Source organism: Panulirus ornatus, chromosome 55 (genome assembly GCF_036320965.1).
Source record: "Panulirus ornatus isolate Po-2019 chromosome 55, ASM3632096v1, whole genome shotgun sequence".
Classification (NCBI taxonomy): domain Eukaryota; kingdom Metazoa; phylum Arthropoda; class Malacostraca; order Decapoda; family Palinuridae; genus Panulirus; species Panulirus ornatus.
In genome coordinates, this window is record NC_092278.1 from 22,375,502 (window position 1) to 22,392,525 (window position 17,024).

The 17,024-nt window shown below is 41.6% G+C and overlaps 1 protein-coding gene across 1 annotated transcript in view; it reads left to right on the forward strand.

Moving 5' to 3' along the window:
- Window positions 1–3,948: 3,948 nt before the first annotated feature.
- The window catches only part of LOC139765437 (P-selectin-like), a 113,024-nt gene continuing 99,948 nt past the window's right edge, over window positions 3,949–17,024 (forward strand). Inside the window, exon 1 of the mRNA XM_071692807.1 lies at window positions 3,949–4,148. Within this exon, the coding sequence (XP_071548908.1) occupies window positions 4,085–4,148 (64 nt within the window). The 5' untranslated portion in view covers window positions 3,949–4,084. The remainder of the gene's footprint in view (window positions 4,149–17,024) is intronic.

Here is a 17,024-nt window from a genome sequence, read left to right on the forward strand (position 1 = left end):
TACTTACCTACCTATCTCTCTACCAACTACCTAAGTACCTACTTACCTACCTACCTACAAGTACCCACAACGAAATTCTCAAGAGACGAGGCTGATGCGTAGCTCTTACCACACGTTTTCCTTACCGCCCGTCTTGCTTACCACACGTCTTGCTTACCGCACGTCTTGCATAATGAGTACTACTGTGTGTCTACCGTCACACATCTTCCGTAATGAGCAATCCTCTCTTCATCTGGAACTGACTGGAACCAAATGTCAAAGTTTTCTTTTGAAAGCGTCTGTCATTGTTCTATCATATGTTTGTTATTCCTACTGCCAGCACACTGGGTCACTTTTTTGTTGATATGATTATACTTTATGATGCCACTGTAGACTTGATATTGCTTCCTCGTGAAGAGTCTTATAATACAACATGAACTTCACAGATTATGTGTGTCCTTTCTAAAGACATCAAGTGTTATCAGTCTCTTGCCCTGTAAAGTGAATCTGAATTTACAATATTTAATTCGTTTATGTTTGCGTAGGTAATTACCCACACGAGACAGCAGTGTTCAGTATTCCTTGTTAATTATACAATTTGATTTTCATCTTTCTTAACTCTCATTGTGAAACTACATCATATCATAACTCGTCTGACCTACAAAGGTTGCAGTTTGACCTGACCTGAACCTTCACAAGTCTAGGAGTATATCATCACTACAACACCCTCTGTTTACATCACAACCTGAGCAGGACGTGTTCAACACCAGGCACGTCCTGCGCCCAGGTACGCCATTCTTGTGTAAAGGAAGAACGACCTATCGCAATCTTGACTTTACTTATTATTCACACACACACACACACACACACACACACAACCCTCAGGTTTTAAACCACATTGATGACGTAGAAAGTAAACATTTCTTCGAAAGGTTTAGGGACTGAACAACCAGATGTCATAACATGAAATTAAGATAGAAACTTGTTAAGATAGATGTAAATAATTACTTCTGTATAAAAGTGGTGGATGAATGGAAATGAAATGACTGAAGATATGTTTAATGCAGAGGTCATACAGAAATTCAAAAAGCTGTTAGTCGAAATATTTTTAAAGATGGACACCCCACTAGTGTAAAACTGGCCGGGCATTATATATAGATAATTATATACGGGTCGGGGCGCCTTTAAGATGCTGCCATAGGTACGCAAACCATAACAAACACAAGAAAAATGGCGTAGTATATGTATGCAAATAGAAATGTAAAAAAGAAAACGTGGTGAGGGAAATGGCGGTAGGTCGCTTATCAGTTGATGACGCTGGTCACGTGAGCGGCAAAGCAAGATGGCCGGGAACAGGTTATTGGCCTCACAGCAATAATGTCATGTAATGATAATAAGTGTGTTATAAGGATGCTGGTAAGCTGTGTACAACGCTGTAGGGAGCAATAGAGAGTATATAGAAAACGGGTTACCGGTTCATGACAGTGTTACCGGCTGAAGAAATCGAGGATCTATGTACGTTTTCCCCTCTAGATAATACAAGAGTAATAGATCACTATAATTCTCTAATCCCTCTTTGATGGAATTTGACGTTCATTAGCCAGGTATGTGTCATTTAGGTTCGATTCTAGCGCTGCATTGTCTTTCGAATGACCAGTGACACATATATATGGATGGTCAGTCGAGTTACAAATGCCGGAAATATCATTATTGAACTTATGTTGAACGTTCATCAGCGGCCATTTAATCTCGTTTTCTGTGATGATATTCTCATCATAGAGAACGTTTGAACGTAGACTCATTCATTATTTGATGAAATGTGATTATTGTATATAACTACAGGACCACTTTCTCCTGGAATTTCTGCAGCTTAAAGGCTGAACTGAAATCAGCAGCAGGGAAAGGGTGGACTCCTGTTGAGTGACATGTTCATCGACAGATGGTGATTCTTCATTCGCGATTGCAACCACAGGAAGGTGGAGTCCGGTAACACCTAATTTGCAGTTAAAATGATGAATATGACTGAGGCCACAACATATCACTGATGCATAGACATTATTGCTCCATCCTTTGACAGTCATGCAATACGATGTAGTCATCAATGAAATGATTTGAAATGGAAAAATTCAGCGCAATTTTACGTTACATACACACACACACACACACACACACACACACACACACACACATTTCACTACAGTTACACACGGGCGGCCGACCTGTGCCAGTATTGGCACTCCGAGCACACACACACACCCGACCTCCGCCAGTAATGGCATTGCGAATATGGTCTGTAATTGCCACAAGGTCACGCCAAGTTAAGTCTGTTCTGTGGTTCAATACACGAAAGCCCTGGGAAACCAATCACCGGTTCGTATGAAAATTAGAGAAAGTAGACATGATGAATCAAGAGTCCAAATGACTTTGAAAATGTCCAAATTCATCCTTTGATATTTACGCAAATTACTTCCAAGTGGTGCTAATAGCACTGGACTTTGGGTGATTTTGTTTTGCAGTGATGATGTAATGTGTAGAAAACAGAGTCTGGGAATTCCAGTGGTGAGGTTCTTCAAGATCAGGGAAAATGTAGGATTAACGTAATTTAGGAACCACTGAATAAAAATCAGTGGAATCGCTGAAAACCTAACTTAATCAATTTTGTAGCAGCTGACATGTGCCTAATTGGCTAGATAATTCTAGACATATGTCATTGGTTTTTAGAGCTATTTCAAAGAGCTATTTCGATTTTATATATTTCTAACCCACTTGAACAGATAAAAGTCATTAGAAGACTTCAGAATTATAATTTGAAATTATAATTTCTTCACATTAGGGCCATATATGTGATGTGTATATGCCAGAGGGTGTTTCGGGTTTTACTGGTAATTATAACATGATGTTAAATTGTTTTATTGGTAGTTTTGATTTTGTTAAATCTTTTATCGGTAGTTATAATTTATTTTCTTTATTGGTAGTTATAATTTGATGTCAAACTTTTTTTTTTTACTGTAGTTATAACTTAATGTTTATTTTTGTTACTGGTAGATATAACTTGATGGTTACGGCCTTTGTGTCCCTTTAGTAGTTGATAGACCTAAAGACCAAACAACCAACCTGCCTTAATATCGTTGAAACGTAATGACCAATCTGGGGTTAATTACGCTTCCCTTCAGCTGTAGGTATAATTAGCACGGGCTGGTAGGTCTATATAATGAAGGTGTACTGCTTAGAGCCGACCGTAACTTAGGCCATTACAGGCCGTCATTAAAGGTCGTAATCACCAATTACACACACAATGAAAAAGATATTGAACAGCTCGTTTAGGTGTTAGAATTAATCTGCGTCTTAAAAGAGGATTAAGACTGATAGAACATCTACTTTTGAAGATATCTATCTACAATAGAGCGATGGGCAAGTGGATGAGCAGGAAAAGTGTACAAATAGAATTCTTCAGTACAGTGTCAGTGTAGGCTGATAGTACAGACTGAGTTACAGTGATAGCAACTGAATCTACTACCGAAGACTTGCTAATTACTCGACAGAAATAAATCAAGGTAGATAAAAGTAGATAGATGAAAAGGCAGGTAACCTCTTCACAGGCTTATTGTCTTGTTCATTGTACTCATTCTCATTTTCTCTGAGCCATTGTTTCTGGTATAATCTCCCAATATCCATCACATCATCTCGTTCAAGATATACAAACCCATATAGGGCTGGTCACGTGACTCAGATGACAAGAAATGGGGTGATACCAAATTTCAAATTAATGATTAGATTTTTTTTATTTCCTCGCCACACACATCAAGGAATTGTAAGATATTCGAGTCTGTTGTATGAGCTTAAGGTAGCTGAAGAATCGGAAACGATCCTATGGCATTATAGAAGATGTGGGGAAGTGAGATAATTATATGATATAGATTAACTAGCAACTCTTTCAGTTACTGAGAGGGGCTCCCGGTAGACCTTCGCTTTCAGTGTGTCTCCAGACGTAGTCGAGTGAGCATGGGTGCGCCAGCCTGGTGCTGGGGGTGAAAGAAGTGATTCTTTTAGTGCATAAGTTATTGTAATCATTTGTGTTCATCATCGATAACATTAGTGTGTCACCATGAAGTACCGGGAAATACTGGGGATTTTCATATACGTCTGTACCTACCCTGGACTCTCCCAAGGTGAGTGAGTTGCTGCTGTTGCAAGAGCTGGTCGCACTGGATCATTCCATATTTATTTTTGATCCTTAAATGTTCTAGAAGCAGGATTAACTGTTCTCTAAGACGAGATGAAGAGGGTTTTTGAATTGGTTTTCACCATCTGGGATAGACTGAGGCGTTAGAGGGATGAATGATTAATGGAAGTATGGATTCACATTGTTGAAGTGGGCTGGCCTCTGGAATAACGGGACGTGTTGACATATTGTAACCTGAGATGTATTACAGGGGAAACACTTGCTCTTATATACTGAACACTGGAGGGAAACTGCGAGAGAATCGCCTAAAATGTTTGTTACGATGGATTTTGTTTTTCAGCTCAAAGTACGAGCTTAGGGGAAATACGTGTTTGGACTGGAGATTAAGGTAGATGTTTAGTTGAACAGAATTATATACGGGAGGGAAAAAAAAGTTGCGAAGTGGAGTAGGCTTTGTGATGGAAATGGGACCTGGGGGAGGGGAGGGGGAGACTGGTTTCCTCTGGAGGGATTAAACTCACCCACCCCCCTCCCTCTCCCCCAATAATCCCTCTTTACCCAGGTACACACTTGTTATCACAGACGTACGCACGCACGCACAACCTATCTCTTCCTCTTTCTTCTCTGCCAGCCTCCCTGTCTCTCTACCAGCCTCCCTGTTTCTCTGCCAGCCTCCCTGTCTCTCTGCCAGCCTCCCTGTCTTTCTGCCAGCCTCCCTGTCTCTCTGCCAGCCTCCGTGTCTCTCTACCAGCCTCCTTATCTGTCTCCATTGTCTGTTTGCTTCCGTGTCTCTCTGCCAATCTCCCTGTCTGCCAGCCTCCCTGTCTTTCTGCCTGCTTCCCTGTCTCTCTTCCAACCTCTCTGTCTCTCTACCAACCTCCCTGTTTCTCTACCAGCCTTCCTGTCTCCCTACCAGCCTCCCAGTCTCTCTGCCAGTCACCCTGTCTATCCTGCCGCCCCTGCTGGAGGCTCCCTTAGACCATCTCCTCCCTCCCGATACAACGTTACTCCCACGTCACTTTCTCCCTCTACCATAATTCCTCATCTGCTTACTTTTTGTGTCTCTCCGTTTTCTGTCTTGAAATTCCGTCTTTAGTTTAATGTCTGTATTGGTTACTCTCTCTCTCTCTCTCTCTCTCTCTCTCTCTCTCTCTCTCTCTCTCTCTCTCTCTCTCTCTCTCTCTCTCTCTCTCTCTCTCTCTCTCTCTCTCTCTCTCTCACACAAGCCTTGCTGTGTCTGACAACCCTCACCAACCAGGCCCTACGTACGTGTGCACATACCCAGCACAAGTCACGCCCCTCATCCACCACTGGAATATTTGTATAAATGTATGAATATACTCCAGACACACGAAATAAACTGTCATCAACTGTCATGTGTCCTAACCTTAACGCTGCAGTTTGTAATACTAATATTGATGATATCAATAATAACAATGGTGATAAAATTCATTTTTTTTCTCCCCATACATACCTGTTCGCCGTTTCCAGCTTGAGGGAGGTAGCGCCAGGAAGACATGACTTTGAGTCATTGCCTGAGTCTCGCTCCCCTTGCCCCCTGTTTCTGGCTTTAGAAAGTGATAATACAGAAGGGGAGGATACCCAGCCCCGCCCTCCCTTTGTCATATGGACTGTCTATACATCTCAGGGGCCATGCCCCAGACTGGGGTGTGTGACATACCATCCCGTATAAAAGAATGCTTTCAATATTGTAAATATTCAGTCATGAAAAGAATTAGAAGAGATGGGAGGAACTGGTCAAGGGGTGACGTGTCCTCCCCCTCCCCCAGGCGAGGCGAAGGGCATGGAGTCGGCTGGCGTCCCCCAGGGCCCGTCTCCTGCTGGGGAATACGTCCCATCCTGAAAATAGGAAGAAAATGATGAGAGATTAGTCCACGTCGGTTCGAATCCTGGTTTGCGGCAGTGGGTCCACAGTCAGTCAGTCAACCCAGGTGTTCATCCACCCTTAGGGGTTTGTCCATGAATAGATGTGGTTGAGTTTAGATGTGTTCTCCATCAAAGATAACTCCTCGTTTTCCTCGATCTTCATAACCTTCACTCCTAAAACCGTTTTTGATAAAGTTTGATGAAATTTAATGTTTCAAGTCAAGCTCTAACTTTTTTTTTTCTTTTTAATAGCATATCAAGATGATTTTTTTTTTGTCCAAAGTTATTTGGTGTCGTGTCGCTAAAGGCTAACATATATTGCAGGTCGTCAGTAACACGATTTGGAATATTTCTATTTCTGAAAGGTCGCGTACGATTAGACACGGCTAGCATTTTGAGGAGTAACAAAGCTGCAAACCACACCACACAGAGCACTGCTAACAGTCACCGGCTGCCTGGCAACAAACCACAAACACTCAACACATGTATAAATAAAAGCAAAGATGCTCCTAGCCCAACCCTTACCTCAGTATGCTAATGAATAAGTTATTTGCATACACACTAGAACCCCCCCACCCCTCCCCCCACCATCTCTCACCCACACCACTCTATTAATACCCCCCCTCCCTCCCCTCCCAGTTGAAATATAAAGCTGACCCCTGTCTCACACTTCAGTAACCTGTACTCACATATCCCTTCATCCTCATCCTTATCAAATGTAATACGGGAAACTCATACAATGAAATACCTACCCCCTCCTCATTATATAAAACACAAAAACATACAATGAAATACCTACCCCCTCCTCATCATATAAAACACAAAAACTCATACAGTGAAATACCTACCCCCTCCTCATCATATAAAACACAAAAACATACAATGAAATACCTACCCCCTCCTCATCATATAAAACACAAAAACTCATACAATGGAAATAACCCGACAAACACTAAAGAGCTGCTTCCCAACTCAGACATCTACCCATCTGAAACGGGAGCCCCCGAGACATACACGAGTCATACTTTTTCCCGCCATTGCTCTGGACGTCACCCCACATCAACAGTAGGACAAACACCGATTCAACACATCCCAAGACCCAACATTCAGTAAGGTGATGTGACCTGTGGTCTCGCCCGGTGGACGTGGCTGGTTCCCTGAGCGCTGTGGGAGCACCCTCAAGATAGCAAAGACTCTTGAGTACACACACACACACACACACACACACACACATATATATATATATATATATATATATATATATATATATATATATATATATATATATGTATATATATATATATATATATATATATATATATATATATATATATATATATATATACAGAGAGAGAGAGAGAAAGAGAGAGAGAGAGAGAGAGAGAGAGAGAGAGAGAGAGAGAGAGAGAGAGAGAGAGAGAGAGAGAGAGAGAGAGAGTACAAAATAGATTGCAACATACCAATATGTTATAAATATTCATGAATCTAGCGAGAATGATGCGTGAGGCTATTGAACATACGCTGGCTTTTACACAAGGAATCTTTCTGATATCAACACAGAAATATTGATAAATGGCTTGAAAAAAAAGAAGTAGGTGAGACCAGTATGAATGATCATGTGGTACGTGTGGCAGCAGAGCGATCAATGCTAGTGTGAATCAAGCAAGACTGGCGGTGAGCGCTACTGGCTAGCTCTACTTAGCGGCAAGACATACTATTATTGATATATTCTTTCAGTACATAACGATGATTACGGTAATCACAGACTTGCTGCGCATATTAGAAATTCAAGAGAGTTATTTTGGCATATCATAAATTTCTGGAGATCATGAGGTGGTGAGGCGCGCGCGCGCGCGGTGCCTCGGGCTACGAACCCTGAACTGAGAGAAAGTGGTCTGGCTGACGGCTCATGGCTGCCTCGCCTGGTCAAGGGTGCAGGCAACACGGCCCCACGCTGCCAGATGAGTGATGCGACCACTGTCGTATGTCTAGGGTTACGGTACGACTACCACAAGTGTCGTGATGCCAGGTGTACGACTGAGGGCCATTACTGTGTGGTCAGGTTAAATTACAGTTTGGACAACTGTTGTGTTGCCAGGTGTACCATAAGATTGGGGCAACTGTCGTGTTGTCAGATGTACGATACAACTAGGACAACTGTTGTGTTGCCAGGTGTACGGTACTATTGGCACAACTTGTATTGTCAGGTGTGCGATACTATTGGCTCAACTGTTGTGTTGCCAAGTTTACGATACGTTGGCACAACAGTTGTTTTGCGAGGTGTACGATACGATTGTCACAACTGTTGTCTTGCCAGGTGTGTGATACGATTGTCACAGCTGTTGTGCTGCCAGGTGTATGGCTGCGACCATTATTGTATATCAGTTGTACGACTAACCATTGTGTGCTGCCAAATGCACGACTGTGACCAATATTGTGTTGCCAGATGAACAACTGGTGCCATCTGTGACCAATATTGTGTTGCCAGATGAATGACTGGTGCCATTATTGTGTTGTCAGATGTACGACTGAAACCATCGTGGTGTGCCAGATGTGCGGCTGGGACCAGTGATGTGTTGCCAGGTGTACGACTGGGCTGTTCATGACTGGTTGACTGACTGTAAGAAATCCACTTCATTTACAGTTTGTGGTCTGGTCCACTGAGTGGAACACATGACACCTCATCTGTACTCTTCCCAGTGTTGTGATTGGCTGATCGTGAGGACCCATAAGCTTGCCCATCTTCTTAAACGATTCGTCTCATGATTGGGAGGAGGAGCAACAACATGGCATCATCATAATAAATCCCTCCTTCCTTTACTCCATTCCTGGATGGGTCTCTCCATCTGCATTGAAGTCTCTTATATCTAAGTTGATGTGGGACTTTCTGTGGCATTGGCATAGATTTAGATGTTTGATATTTGTTTTGATTTGGTAGGACGTATTTGGCTCTACTTACACGGAAGGAGAGATATATACACAGAGTTTAATGCTAATATTTGATATATTCCTCTAAGGTATTAATCAGGTCGCAGTTCATATATGTTTTATTTTCGTATCATTGATTACAGTAGTGATGAGTATTGATCCTAATGGTTTCAATTAACCATTATGATTTACTTAATCCAACGAATTGGGTAAATTGGCTAATTTATATATGCGTAAAAGTGCATGAATATATTGATTACGTAATTTTTCATAGAGCAATAAAGATATTACAATATGTCCACCTTGTCTGGAATATAGTCACACTCTTTGGTTCCAGGAATTCTGTTTTGTGAAATCTCTTAAGAAACGTAACACATAATTCCTTAATCGCATCAGCAATCTTTATCATAATTAATATGAAGTGCTGTATTTATCGGGAGACGTGTATTTAATTGTATAATGGAGAATACATATACTGAAATAGTTTTAAAACACTGTCCAGCACAACACAGGGAGCAACTCACGTTTGTTTACATGTTTCAAGGGAAATATTTCTTCCTCCGGGAAATCCATTGTTCTCTGGACCCTAACCACCATGGCTGTTTCCCACGGACCACTTCTTTTTCCCCCCACATTTGCCTGTGGACGTAATTGGTTGCAAGACGGGAAAATATCAGCAATTATAAACTCATATGTAAGTGCATTGGTTCTAACCCGCCATTTGCTGACTTACGCAATACACGTGTTTCCAGCTGGGCAATATTTACCGATTTGTTATTTCATGTATGTGTAAAGGATATTATACTTAATAGACCCACGTGAGACAACGTAAACGTACAGAAATGTTACTCCGCTGGGCCAGGTCTGGGTGAGGATAGCCTAGTTATATGATGTGTTAATTATGGATAATGTGTGCACGTCTGGAGATTGGAAATGACCCACACGGCAACTCCGCCATGTACGCCATCACCCAGTTTCTGCTTGTAACATGTAGCCGTAATTATATTATTCCAACAAAACTCAGTTTTCTAAGTTAACTTTAGCTACGATTTGCATTAATTTTGCATTTGGCAAAATTAAGAGATGTACTTTGGTTTCTCCCTGTGCATTCAAGGACTTATCTGTTTTCCATCCGTAAGTAAACCACATAAAAGAAATACAAATGAACCATCTTAGATTAGTGGAATTTTAGTTTTTGTTAAAAGTCATGTCCGAAAATAATTGTAGTCACGTAGCGACAGACTCCGGGCGACCACACTGTTTTCGCTCCTGTTTTGCTCCTAATTCTCCTGCGAAACGTAACAACTTTTGGTTAAGTTGTCTTTGATCGGTGAAATCAGCCCAGACCCTCTGTTGCCACCGTTGTCTCCCGCCTCTGTTGGTGGTGCGGGTAAACAACAGGAATATCTATCTGGTCCACACGTCTGTCTGTCTGTGTGGCAGGTGGTCAACATGGCGGACTCTCGGTAATACGAGTTGGAAACTCTCTTGTCAGTCTTCATTGTTCGTGTCATTCTATCCATTAAAGAATTTCACCCAAAGTATTTTTTTTTTCTGTCTTTTCAGTTATTTCATATGGAGTGTGTGTTTTTATTAGTAGTAAAGCTTTATCAGCTTTTATTGTACGTAAGAAATATTTTCGTGAGCTGTTGTATTTATGTCCCAAGGTGTTCTGTTTTATTCAGTTTATTCATTTTTTTGTTATTTCATTCCGTAAATTATTTTGTTTCATTATTGTTCCTAGGCATATTTTCCGTCCTTTGTCATAACGATTACTTTTTGAGTATGTATGTCTTACTGTGGTGATTAATTACTAGTATCGTTAGTGTAATTAGTTATTATTCTAGATCGTGGTTATCAGATGGTAATGATGTTAACTAACATGATAGACAATGTAATCTACCGTAAGGTTTACTTTTCAGGTTAAATGTACAGTAATATGCATGGTATGGACTAACTTTATATTATCATTTGGCATGTGTGGAATTGTCTGTGATTTTTATATTAAATTCTTTAATACTTAGATATTGTAACGTGTGTCATTAACAGTTTTTGATTTATCTATTTGTACAATTTGTAGAGACGGTTCTGTTTCATTCATGGGGCCCCATCTCTTGAACTTAACCTATGGATACATTTAGTCATTAGGTAAGGCTACATAGTACATTTGATTTCAAAACATATGGTGTGTCTGTGTTGATATGTAGAAAACAAGAGTGCGATCGTATATATATATATATATATATATATATATATATATATATATATATATATATATATATATATATATATATATATTTTTTTTTTTTTTTTTCATACTATTCGCCATTTCCCGCATTAGCGAGGTAGCGTTAAGAACAGAGGACTGGGCCTTTGAGGGAATATCCTCATATGGCCCCCTTCTCTGTTCCTTCTTTTGGAAAATTAAAAAAAAATATGAGAGGGGGAGGATTTCCAGCCCCCCGCTCCCTTCCCTTTTAGTCGCCTTCTACGACATGCAGGGAATACGTGGGAAGTATTCTTTCTCCCCTATATATATTTATCTATTTATTCACTTTGCCCTGTCGCCGTCCCCCGCGCCAGCGAGGCAGTGTGTGTGTGTGTGTGTGTGTGTGTGTGTGGCTGAATTATGTAGTTACAGAAGTAACATTTTCCTAATGGTGTCGTCTGAAAATTTCTTTGTTCTTGTGTTCTGTGCCTCAGTATTGTTCTCGTAGAACAAAGTTATTATGTGAGTGGTTTACTACGTTTTGCGGAAGCTCTCCTGTAATTCGAGGAATTTGATTAGATAACAATGCCAGTCCAGCTGCGCTGATTGGATGAAACCATCTGTGGTGTCAGTTGTTTCCATTTAGTGGGTCCGGGTAGATGAGTAGATTAGACAAGTGTTCTATCAAAACTAACAAAGTATAACAACCAAACTTCACACATCACAGTCATAATGCGTTGTGATGCATAGGGGAACGCGACAATTCAGGGACGTGTGAATTGACTTCCTTCTCTTGTGAATGATCGTAGGCTAGCTGGCAACCCAACCGACATTCGTTACGAGGTAACTACTGTGGCCTCAAGTGATTGGTGATGGTAGTCAGGTTGGCTCTCTGAAGGACAATGATGGCCAGGTTGTTAACGGCAAGGGTGATGATAGTGCTGTGGTCTGTGTGTAGAGCTGAAGGCTCGCCCTACGGCGACGGAACTGCAGTCATATTAGTTCTTGCTACACGCTAGCCTAGCACACTATTGGGTCGTAGGTAGGTAGTCTCTCTCTCTCTCTCTCTCTCTCTCTCTCTCTCTCTCTCTCTCTCTCTCTCTCTCTCTCTCTCTCTCTCTCAGGCGTTCGTGTTCTTCGTAGCCATTCGTTTGATACTTCCTCATAATAACGTCTATGTTGTGTTGGGAGTTTGGTATTCGTAATATCGTTTGATGAAGCGAATAGAATATAGATTTGATTGAAGTCTTCGATTATTATAGACTTGATGTAATGTCAGGTTTGTTTAGAGGTTAGGACAGTATGATTTTGTGGTTAGGTTGAGAAATACTAGAGTTAAGAGCCTAGAGAAGAATAAGCTGAGTTAGTAGCTAGGCTGTTTAATTATGTTTAGGTTAGGGTAGCAATATGAATCACATTGTGCTCGTATTATATACTTGTACATTGTTAATGGTCAGACTGGATTAAGCTATAATAGGTTTATGAGTTTTTAAAAGAACCAGTTGGGTTAGATAGGGAGCTAGGTTAAGTTAGGCCCATGTAGGTTAAGAGTTTGCTACAGCATGTCCTTGTGTGTGTTAACACACATTTTCTACGCTGGAAAATCACACGGTATGAATCCCTGTCCACTGATACTATCTGTGGCCTCTGAATTGGGCCATTTTCCCCCCACTTGCGGCCGGCAAATGGCTTGTGCGGGGATGGAACTTTGTGATTTAAGACGACAGTGGTTTTACAGTGTTGCAACTCACCTTTAATGACGGTTCAGTTGGCTGGATGTCTCGTTGTGTATGTTTTCCCCTCTGTCTTTACATTTCCTGAAAACATTTAAACGAATGGCTATATATATATATATATATATATATATATATATATATATATATATATATATATATATATATATATATTCGCCAGTGTGTGTTTATTATCTATCGAGTACGTGGATGTAGTTTTACTTAATAGATTTGTCATGTTCTTATTGACTCCCGGATTGTTTGGTTCCAGTCTGTAAGTTTTCTTGAGGTTGGTCCACAACTTTGTATTTGTGGTGGAATATGAAGCTATTGTGATGGCAGCGTCAGTCGCAACAAAGATGTATTTGTGAGCCCAGTTCTCGGTGTGTCCTTGCCAAGATATCCGCATCTTACCATATATATATATATATATATATATATATATATATATATATTTTTTTTTTTTTTTTTTTTTTTTTTTTTTTTATACTTTGTCGCTGTCTCCCGCGTTTGCGAGGTAGCGCAAGGAAACAGACGAAAGAAATGGCCCAACCCCCCCCCCATACACATGTACATACACACGTCCACACACGCAAATATACATACCTACACAGCTTTCCATGGTTTACCCCAGACGCTTCACATGCCTTGATTCAATCCACTGACAGCACGTCAACCCCTGTATACCACATCGCTCCAATTCACTCTATTCCTTGCCCTCCTTTCACCCTCCTGCATGTTCAGGCCCCGATCACACAAAATCTTTTTCACTCCATCTTTCCACCTCCAATTTGGTCTCCCTCTTCTCCTCGTTCCCTCCACCTCCGACACATATATCCTCTTGGTCAATCTTTCCTCACTCATTCTCTCCATGTGCCCAAACCATTTCAAAACACCCTCTTCTGCTCTCTCAACCACGCTCTTTTTATTTCCACACATCTCTCTTACCCTTACGTTACTTACTCGATCAAACCACCTCACACCACACATTGTCCTCAAACATCTCATTTCCAGCACATCCATCCTCCTGCGCACAACTCTATCCATAGCCCACGCCTCGCAACCATACAACATTGTTGGAACCACTATTCCTTCAAACATACCCATTTTTGCTTTCCGAGATAATGTTCTCGACTTCCACACATTTTTCAAGGCTCCCAAAATTTTCGCCCCCTCCCCCACCCTATGATCCACTTCCGCTTCCATGGTTCCATCCGCTGACAGATCCACTCCCAGATATCTAAAACACTTCACTTCCTCCAGTTTTTCTCCATTCAAACTCACCTCCCAATTGACTTGACCCTCAACCCTACTGTACCTAATAACCTTGCTCTTATATATATATATATATAACAATAAAGTCCCATTAGGTACATGATTACTAATTTGTCTTTGTAGAGTTTGAAATAAGAGGATTTTAATGTGAAAAGCTGAATAGAGTAATCAGCGTACTTTAGGTAATATAACGTATTAAAGAACCATCAGAGGGTAATTTATTTCTGAATTTGAATCATAGGATATTATTTTTGGGAGTATTATTTATTTTTTGGCGTATTCTGGCGAAGTTAACTTGAAGTCATTATTATTATTATCATTATTATTGTTTTTATTATTAATGTTATTATTATCGTTCTATTAATGCTGTGTTAGGAATATCTATATACTAGGAAGATCATGTCAAGTTATTTTATATCGATGATATACAATTGTTGTATATAGTGTGTGTGTATTAAAAGGTAGAATAATCTCGAACAAGAGAACATCGTAGTAGTTTTATTTTTGTTTTTAAAACGAATGAAAAAACGGGTTTGAATTGAGTAAGAAGGAAAGTTAGGTCAGCCTAGCTTGTGAAATGATATCGTATGTGTAACGCCAGGTTGAACAGCGCTCGACATTGGTATTAATTTTGTAACATAAAGTTAAGCATATTGAATTGTTGTATTATTGCTGATTTTATAACTTCAAATGAAGGTGCAACACTAGTATCATCGAGAAATTTATTTTACAACCTTATTAAGATAGCTGGACTAAGTTATAACTCTACGAACATAGCTATAACTCTACTAACATAGCGGCAATTTAATTCAACTTTATTAAAAAGGTGGGCCAGGCTTCACCTTTGCAAACATAGCGGGATTAGGTTATGACCTGACTAATATAGCTGCTGGGCTAGGTTATGACCTGACTAACATAGCTGCTGGGCTAAGCTATACCTAATATTGCTCGCAACGTTGACTGAAAGGTTATTGAAATTCTTGATTGAACTTTAGGTATTTAAAACACAATATCTGGAAATTGCATTTGAAATTGTAGTTCATACGAACGTATCAAGTAAGTGGGGCGATATGCAAATAAATAGATGGTTTTCGAAGTTAGACTCACTGAAAAAAAAGGTTCCGAAGCTGTTCACATGGAGGCGCAGGGGTTTACTGAAGACATTACCCAAGAAGAATTAGAATTTGAGAGTGAGAATGGAAGAAGTGGAGCAAGGAACTCAATGAACCTCTTCTCTCTACGATTACTCATGTTAGTAATCACTGTGGTACTTGCTTAACCCCTGTGTACCCTCACTCTTGATCCTCGAGGGACGGGGGGAAAAAAAAAAAGATAGTCCAATTATTATTATGGAGGTCACTTTCATTATGAGTGAGACTGGACGTCATGATTATTCCAGGACCATGTACCGTTGGCCACAGTACCGTGTGTGCCGTTGCCACAGTGCCGTGTGCCGTTGCCACAGTACCGTGTGCCGTTGCCACAGTACCATGTACCGTTGCCACAGTACCGTGTGTACCGTTGCCACTGTACCATGTACCGTTGCCACAGTACCGTGTACCGTTATATATGAGTACCCCAGGTTGTCCGTACATCATGTGCGTATATGCATGAATGTATGTATGTATGTATGTATGTACGTGCGCATCTGTCGTCTTCCGTGTCTCTGGTTCTGGCTCGTGTCGACGATTGTCTGTCTTGGGGTCGTCAGCGACTTGGGTACACTCTCTCTCTCTCTCTCTCTCTCTCTCTCTCTCTCTCTCTCTCTCTCTCTCTCTCTCTCTCCCTCACCCGTCGCGTTGGTGGTGACCTGAGTGGTCTCGCATCCTTTCAGTTGCTTGGAAAACCTTAAATGCGTCGATTTACCTTTTGAGACGCCATGGCTTGCTTCCCTCACCGAGGTGTAGTTAGTATTTAGTTCAGTGGCGTGTGGACTGTTTTGTGGACGATTGTTGTTTTGAGTGTTGCCGACCTGATGGGGTAAGATGTGTGAGGCCAGAGTCGGCCTCTCTCTCCCCGCCACGAGTTGAAATGTTACTTGCTCTGACACTTTGACGGGTCGGGTCAGGTCAGGTCGTAGACATTTGCTGGACGTTGCGCCGCTGAGTGAGGGCTGCCACCACTGAGGAATCTGGCTGAGGGAGGGGGCTGCCACCCCCGAGGGCTCTGTGTTGGTAGGCTGACACCACTGAGGGAGGCTCTGGCTGAGGGAGGCCTGCTACCAGTGAGGGCTCTGGCTGAGGGAGGCCTGCTACCAGTGAGGGCTCTGGCTGAGGGAGGCCTGCTACCAGTGAGGGCTCTGGCTGAGGGAGGCCTGCTACCACTGAGGGCTCTGGCTGAGGGAGGCCTGCTGCCAGTGAGGGCTCTGGCTGAGGGAGGCCTGATACCAGTGAGGGCTCTGGCTGAGGGAGGCCCAGCAGTGAGAGCCAGTTCACCCACGCAGGGCACCCCCAGCCCCCTCTCTTCCTTGCCTCCCACGAGTATGGCCACGCCCCTGGGGAGCCCCTTATTTGCATGACCAACCTACTCCCCCCCCCCGGAACTGGCCTGTACCAGCCTCGCTTCTCATGTCGTTTACAAACATAAAAGTAGTGACGTTAGAACGATTTTTGTTCTTAGAATTTTTTTTAACTGAAGTGAGGGTTGTATTAGACATTGCCATTATGATAATGATGATAGATACCTGTTTATTTGACAGGAGGTAAAGGATAAAGATGTAGAGGAAATGATACGTAGTAAGGAAAGTGGGCATACGAGAAGGAGGGTGTGGGACAAGGCTGGGAAGCGAGAGTGATACACATAACTACAACCTTGGCTGGATCAATGGTGG